Source organism: Heteronotia binoei, chromosome 4 (assembly GCF_032191835.1).
Source record: "Heteronotia binoei isolate CCM8104 ecotype False Entrance Well chromosome 4, APGP_CSIRO_Hbin_v1, whole genome shotgun sequence".
NCBI lineage: Eukaryota > Metazoa > Chordata > Lepidosauria > Squamata > Gekkonidae > Heteronotia > Heteronotia binoei.
The window spans coordinates 39,804,798-39,813,214 of record NC_083226.1 but is presented as its reverse complement, the minus strand read 5'-3'; the positions used below and the strand labels follow the sequence as shown (position 1 = coordinate 39,813,214).

Here is an 8,417-nt window from a genome sequence, read left to right as displayed (position 1 = left end):
TGGCCAATGGCTGGGGCTGATGGGAGTTGTAGGCAAAAAAAACATCTGGAGAGCTACCATTGGCCACCCCTGCTTTATCGGATAAAGTTTTAGCATTAAGCAGTCAGTTTGCATAAAAACTGGAACCATTTATTGATTTATAAAGAGTGTGTCTAAAGGGGCAGGATCTTCCAACTGCCTCTAGACTGGAAAAAGAAAGTTCTTTTATACTGATAATGCAAACAAATTGCAGAGATGCTTTACAATTTTTTGGTAGTATTTTAATTTGAGTGTTGCATCCAGTAACACTCTTTTTCTAGCAATTCCCAAACTTAATTGAATTTGTTTCTTGAAATCTCAAAATGGCACCACATTTAAGGAAAAAAGCTAGCTGGAATTAAAACCAATAGATTATAAATTGATTACAATGAATTAAAATTATATATTATAAATTATATACTTAATTATAAATTAATTTTAAACTACTTTTTTTGGGGAAGAGTATTGCCTTTAAAAGAAACAACAACTTAAAAGAACTTAAGACGTGTCTGACCATCACTTCTCCCGGGATCTTTTTCAAATGTTAGACGTCTTTTTTTAAGCTGTGATAACTGGGTGAGTTCTAAACCTAAACAAACAAAAAAAGAAATTATCAATTACTTAAAAACTACTTAATGATGTAGTTTTACATAATCAATCCAGCCCAATAGTTTGAAAAGTGCATACTTTTAAAAAAGCATTTAAAGGTAAGATCTTGCCAACGTTAAGCACTGTTAAATCCCACTGATTTCCAGTCGAGCATATAAACTCCAGACTTTTCTTTACTGCACCAGCCTAACATGGAACCAGTTGAGTTTCACATGAACCTAACATGCCCATCAAACTAATATTTTTCATGTTAGCTGTACATATCCTATACTGACCTCTAAAAAACCAAATGAACTGGCTTATCATAGTAAAGATGTACTTGAACAGCTTTTGAGCTTAATGGAGGGGGAGATTACATAAAGAATTAACCTCTTAGAGGACAAAATCGATGGCCTTTGCCCTGTGCTGTAATTTAGCCTGCCAGTTGGTGTAGTGGTTAAGAGCATGGACTCTAATCTGGGGGAACCAGGTTTGATTCCCCACTCCTCCACATGCACCTGCTGGTATGACCTTGAGTTAGTCACAAGCTCTTTCATAGTTCTCTCAGTTTCTGTCAGAGCTCTGTCAGCTCCACCTACCTCATAGGGTGTCTGTTGCGGGGAGAGGAAGGAAAAGGGGAAGGGTGGTGTTATAAATCCAATCTCTTCTCTTTTCTTCCTTTACAAAGCTCAGAGTGGTTTACATAAGCTCTCAATCACCCTCATTCCAAGCATCTGATCAGGCCCATTTCTGCTTGGCTTTACTTTACTTGGCGTACCTTTGGGTGCTTTCTGGCCATTAATTTATCTATTGTTGCTTTAATAAAATATGGCATTGTTACCAACAGTGTTGGTTCCTGTGCATTTATTTAGCATTATTTGGAGGGGTGAGGATTTTAAAAAAGATCAAGCTCATGGTTCCAGAAAGCATGGATTTTCAGGAAATGTGCTGGCACCAGGGCAAGAAGGGACAAATGAAAGACAAGAATGCCACATTGGCTGTACCCTTCAGTCTTGGTCTTTAGATTATTTTACATTATTGAACAACTAATTAATGTCTGGCTGTCGCTCAGATCTCAGCCCAAGAGAACAGCACATGCATTGCTTACAATTCTATTTTGCTTAGCTTAATTCTCGAAGGGTTGACAATAAAAGTAACACATATTTCTTTTTCTCTCTTTCCTTTATGTAGCCTGGCAGTATCTGAAGCAACAAGCTGGAGGGCCATGGCCAAGGCAATGATCATCACAGAACCTAATAATATTGATGGCTAGACTAGGATTGGATTTGGGCAAAGTAGTTCATTTATCAAATAGGCTCCATTTTGGAGGGCAATAGCAGATTTTGCTTGAAAATGTACTATGGTGTGGTGGACAAACACAGCCACCTACTTATGTTTCTTTTAGACACATGTACGAGAAATTACATACTGCTTCAAAGAGTTAAAGAACAAAGACTGCAATACTAAATACTCTCACTGAGAAGATTCATTAATTCAATCTAGTCTCCTCAAGAGCAATCATGCTTAGGGTTATACTGCATGGAATGTAAAGGAGGAGAGATAGTTAAACAGATCACTTTTGGAAATGGAAAACGGTTCCCTCTGACTTTGTTTTTTTGGGTTTATAAAATTTACCGATATTTCAAAATGGCAGGTACACAAAAATATTCCACAGTCAAGCCAATTAGCATGTAGTGGAATGGCCACCCTGATTTATAATGCAAAAAAAAAATGTAAGGGAAACTGTTATATAATCATAAGCTATTTTTTCATTTTGTCAGAAACTACTTCCAGCATCAGTGTTTTAATTTGACAGTACCTTCAGAAGCCTCTTGCTGTCTTCTATTTGAAGATGACAATAAACGGTATCTTTTTCTTCCTGCATATTCTTCAGCTATTTGAAAGTCCATATTAAATAATCTCTCTGAATTAGCTGTTGATTTATAGAACCTTGGATCATACTGAGATGAATCTGCTGTTGGCACTGACTGATAGTCATAGTGGAACCCTTCCTCAAATTGAAATCCTGGACTGTCATATACTGTTCCACCAAATTCTCCCAGAAAATTGCCAGAGCTCTGCAGGAAGCCTTCTGCACTAGCATTAAGGTACCAAGAAGGTTTGGAATATGGACTTGACGTGTGCTGCTTCATCAGAGGTTGTTTTCTCACCCCAAGTACACTTTTAATGTCTTGATCAGGAGGGTTTTTTAACAAGACTTGGACATCCATATTTCGGCCCATTTTTATTTCTGAAGGGCATATTCCCTTTGGTGAGCCCTTTCCAAAGTAAATGTTGATTCCCCCTTGGTCATATCCTGACGTTGGCACTGCAGCTTCAAAATTATTATGGATAGGTCTGTCAAAACTGTGCTGTGATAAATGCACTCCTCTCTTTACTTCCACATTTTTCAGAAAAGGAAGATAACGCTGCCTCTTTGCCTCTCTACTATGATGTATCTCCTCAACAGGGCATATTTTTCCTTGGAAAGATACAGAAGGTGCCATTATGCTTTGCCTTCCATTTGGTTTCAGGGGAACATAAGATTCTTTTTTGTAGTAACTTGAGGAACAGCTTCTGCTGTTCTGTACTTCATTAAAGCACTCCGAATACTCAGTAAATGGACTATGCCCTTGAACACTGGAGAACAAAGCTTTGGGAGTTGGAGAGTAGGTGCCAATGTCAGAATTAATCTTTTCTTGACAGTTCACAATCTTGTTTTGAAGTTCTGGCTCAGTTGGAGGGTTTATGGTGTACAAAGATGTAATGTCACTAAAGTGCTGGGAACAGAGAATACAGGTTCAAGTCCATTCAAACCTAGAAGGCATTCAGCTTTGTACTGCCCAAATATATATTGACTATGCTGTAACCTGCCCTGAGCCCATTCACGGGAAGCGTGGGCTAGAAATCAAATCAACCAAATCAAATCAAATGGTTAAGAATGAATGATTAGGACATCTTAGATGAGCATAATTCCAACAACACTCAAAGAGTTATGTAAAATAGTAAAGAGTCCAGTAGCACCTTTAAGACTAACAGATTTTAGTGTAGCATAAGCTTTCGAGAAACACAGCTCTCTTTGTCAGATGCATCTAATGAAGAGAGCTGTGTTTCTTGAAGCTTATACTATAATAAAATTTGCTAGTCTTAAAGGTGCTACTGGACTCTTTACTATTTTGCAGCAACAGACTAACATGGCTAACTCCTCTGGATCTATGACCAAAGAGTTATGGTTACATTTTTGCTAGCAAATGTTACACACACACAGAGAATAAAAATTAATATTAATTCAAATGTTCATGTTGGGGTGAATCCAACCATGCCCAAAGTAGCCTTTCTACAACATCTGTGGTTCTTTCTTTAAAAGAAGAGCTTGAAGACGTCTCCTTAGATTGGAGCAAGGCTTCAAACTTGAGTTAAAGAGAAAGGTGAAGATAAAATTTTTTAATAAATTAATACATTAATAAATTTTGTTCAGTGGAGTTATAGAATACGGGTAAGATCCACCCCCATTAACAACACAACTCTAAAATCCTATGGCTAGCAAATAAACGTATGTTGGGCTAGTATATTAATTATAACATTTTAAGATGATAGAAGATGATTTTATGATCGACCAGAAGAATTAGTTTAGCCATTAAAGGCAGAGGATCATCAGCTAATGTTCTCACAAGGAACAAAACAGAACAAGTCTTCAAATAAATCCCAAATTAAATCCCAAAGGTGTTCTGGCAAACTGATTTAATTCTCACATGGTTGTAGCAAGGTTGCCACAAAAAGCAAACAAAAACACATAGAACATAGTGAAGATTCATACTATAGCAAGTAACATCTGCAACACAGTAACAGTATGAATGAATCATGTGAGACATAAGTTCTGTGGTGCTAGTGTAGGGATGCTCTGTAAAATCCTCCTTTAAAATGTGGTTTCCAGATTACAGATATTACTGTTATGATAGGGATGGGCACAAACCAAGAAAAGGCAGGTTGGTTCATGGCATGCACAGTTCATGAGCCATGAACCATCACAAACTTTCTGATGCTAGATGAACTGGTTTGGATTGTAAGGTTGGTTTGGGCAAACTGGGGGTGGATTACATGTCTGGGGTCCCAGTTACAGACCACTCAAAAAGGTCTCCCACATTTATATCCTCCTACCCTTTCTGAGTGTGAAAACCACTTTGTGCTATTATTGTAAAAGTGGGTGTGAAGGGTAGGGTGACCATAATGTCTGAAGGCCAGCCAGGGACACTGGGGGGGGGGGGAGGTAGGGGTGCGCGCGCGCGCCGCCGGAAACAGGAAGTGACGTCACTTCCGGTGACATCATGCCACCACCGGAAACAGGAAGTGGCATCACTTCCTGTGACATCATTTCCCCCGCGTCACCTGCCGGAAACGGGAAGTGACATCACTTCCTGTGACATCATTTCCCCCAAATGCCACTGCCGGAAACAGGAAGTGACTTCACAGCACTTCCTGTGACGTCCCCAAAAATCCCCCAAATATCACCGCCGGAAACAATTTTGTTCTCAAATCCTGTATATACTTCATCAGTATATGGGATAAGGCACTTTCTCAACTGTGCTGCATAATGCAGCCTATTTATTTTGTCCTGTTGGCTCTGTTGGCTCTATCTGCGCCACCTTCATCACTTTCGGGGTGTGGATCCCCCAGTGGGGTGGTCTCCCGACTCCCTCCGGTGACTGTTTCTGATAGCCCTGCGCCCCCTCTTTCATTTGATATGTGTCCCGTGCGGGTGCCACCCTCCCGCCGGGAGATGCCGCAAAATGAGCCCCCTTGAGGCTTATGGCGGCAGGGCTCGGGGGAAGCGAGCTAGACTGCTGTTCTTTTGAGGGGTTATAGAGTGTTTCGAGCCCGTCCCTGTGGCATCGGTCCCATCGTTGTGGGACCCAGGGGGCCGGCGCAGCGGCACGCCGAAGCAGCCTGTCACTAATAACACCGGTCGAGATGCAGGACAGGAACCCGGAAGTGACCGACAGGCTGCTTCAGCGTGCCGCTGCACCGGCCCCCTGGGCCCCACAATGATGGGACCGATGCCACAGGGACGGGCTCGAAACACTCTATAACCCCTCAAAAGAACAGCAGTCTAGCTCGCTTCCCCCGAGCCCTGCCGCCATAAGCCTCAAGGGGGCTCATTTTGCGGCATCTCCCGGCGGGAGGGTGGCACCCGCAAGGGACACATATCAAATGAAAGAGGGGGCGCAGGGCTATCAGAAACAGCCGGCGGAGGGGACTTCCGGGGAGGAAAATGGCGGGCTGAGTTGTCTCTCACATCGGGAGCAAGCTGAAGATCTTGTTCGGGGTAGTGGAGGGCAATCTAAGCCCACTGCCTACCTTTCTCAGTGAGAGAAAGGACCAAGACATGCACTTAAAACTTTGGAAGAGATTTACCTTGGCTGAAAAGGAACCCTGAAGGGGGTTCCTTTGAGGCTTTGAGGGGTCTCAGAAGTTTGCATAGTTATCGTCTGCAAGATCTTTCAGAGTCATCGATTTGGCATAAGCCCGTCAAGATCCTAACCTTCTGGGACAATTCTAAACAACTAAAGTTTTGGAAGACCAGTGGAACTTGGATAAGTGAAGAAAAAAAGGTACAGAAGCTCTCTTTTCACTCCGGAGTTATTTACAGACTAAAGGGATATATTAAAGGTGGGAAGAAAGGGAAAATATAAAACTTGCAATTAGAAGAAAGAAGTTGAGAAGTTGGGACTGTTTTAATACAAAAGACAGTGTTAAAAACTGCTAAAATTCGAAAAGGAAATTTAGTTGTGTCTACTTGCGGTTTGCGGTTTCCTGAAATGTAAATAGCCACGTTGCATTGGAATATTACTGGAATAGCTCTTCAACCCTTCTGAGCAAGACAGGAAGTGCGTCAAGTATCGTGAGATTTCCATGAGAGTTGAAGCTGACAGAGACAGGAAGCAGTAAAGAAAAAAGCCTACTCTATATCATAGAGAAACATCGGCAGCCATTGCTGGGAGGTCCGATTTAAAATATTGTTTTAAAAAGAACTGGGACTTTAAAAATTGACAGAATCGACGGGAAAGAGGGTAAGAGGACAAGATCTATTGACTACATTACTGGTGGGCTCCTGGGAGGACTTTAAAAGGGGAAAAAATTTTCTTTAAAGGGGAAAAATCGCGGCCGCCATCTTGAAATTTTTGAAGGCTTTTTTGATAAATATCTTGGCTTTGGAGGCTCAGAAACCAGCGAAAATAGGCTTGCTGGAAAGGGCAAGCTCTGCTCTATTGAACCTGACTGTCAAATTTCAAATTGGTGAAACTAAAAATTTCGTCATTTTTTAAAGGGGAAAAATTTCTTTAAAAATATATATCTGGGCTTGGGAAGCTCAGAAAAGAACAGAACAAAGACTAAATAAGAGAGAAAATTTAGACCTTTTGAACTTGGTAGCCAAATTTGTAAATTGTGAGACGGAAATTTTTGGTATTTTTAGTTTATTTCCCTGCTTCTTGCCTAAATGTCAGAGCCCAGGCAGCCCCGAACAAGAGCCCTCTCATTAGAAAAAATGCAGGACCAAATGGAGGCTATGGAAGCCAGGATTATGAAAGGAGTTAATAAAATGATGCAAGAAATGAAGGAAGAACTTATTACAGTAATTAAAAAAGAAGTGGATGACCTTAAAGGCCAAATTGGGAAAATAGACAAGAAAGTACAGGAAGTGGAGGAGAAAGTTAAAGTACATGATACCACCTTGCTGAAAGTCCAAGAAAAAGTGACGATCCACGAATGCAAATTAATGGAAAATCAGATACGCTTGAGAGGAGTACCTGAGGAAGAGAATGATGATCTGAGAGGATATATAATAAACATAATTGCAGAATTCTTAGAAGAAGACCCTGACAAGACTAAGAATATGTATGATCATATGTACAGAGTCAATTCGTTACACGCCAAAAAAAACAACTTACCAAGAGATGTTGTTGTAAGATTTATGACAAAGGAAATGGTGGGAAGGATCATCAAGAAAAACTTTGAACAGTCATTGATAATAAGAGGTAGCAGAGTGAGAATAATGAAGGAGCTACCCAAAGAAGTGATAAACGACAGGAGAACATATAAAAAGTTGACAGAAAAACTGAAAGACAATGGCACAAGGTACAGATGGTTAATCCCTGAGGGTTTGAGCTTTGAACTTCAGGGGAAGAGAGTAACAATTACAAATGCTAGAGAGTTGAGGAGATTTTTTGAAGAAAATAAAGAATTTGCACCATGATGGATTACAAATTACTGTCTTGGAATGTTAATGGACTAAATTCACCACAAAAAAGAAGGGCAACTTTTCATTGGATTAAGAAGCAAAATTGTAACATAATTTGTCTGCAAGAAGTACACATCAAACAAAAGGATTATAAATTTTTATGGAATAAACAATTGGGAAGGGAATTTTTTTCATTAGCCAAACAGAAAAAAAGGGGAGTAGTCATTTATGTTAAACAGGACTTGGAGCCAAAACTGATGTTTAAAGATAAAGATGGAAGATTTGTAGCAGTGGAAATAACATCAAATGGGAAAAAAATGCTGTTATTGGGACTATATGCACCTAATGGTGCAAAAGATGTTTTTTTTAAAGACATTATACAACAACTAGATGAGTTGACCTACGATCAAATACTCTTAATGGGAGATTTTAATGGAACAGTTGAGAACTCATTGGACAGATCCGGAGGGGGAAAAAATAGTGTGAAAGAAGGGAAATTGCCAAAGTCTTTCTTTGAGTTAGTCAAACAGGAAAACTTGGAAGATATATGGAGAAAGTTTAATCCTGAAGTGCG

The 8,417-nt window shown here is 40.2% G+C and overlaps 1 protein-coding gene across 1 annotated transcript in view; it reads right to left on the bottom strand.

The window, feature by feature from the left end:
• Positions 1-476: 476 nt before the first annotated feature.
• SHOC1 (shortage in chiasmata 1) overlaps positions 477-8,417 on the bottom strand; it is a 106,957-nt gene continuing 99,016 nt past the window's right edge. The window contains exons 24-25 of the mRNA XM_060236532.1: positions 3,198-3,386; positions 477-611 (exon numbers count right to left, since the gene is read on the bottom strand). Coding sequence (XP_060092515.1) covers positions 507-611; positions 3,198-3,386 — 294 coding nt within the window. The 3' untranslated portion in view covers positions 477-506. The remainder of the gene's footprint in view (positions 612-3,197; positions 3,387-8,417) is intronic.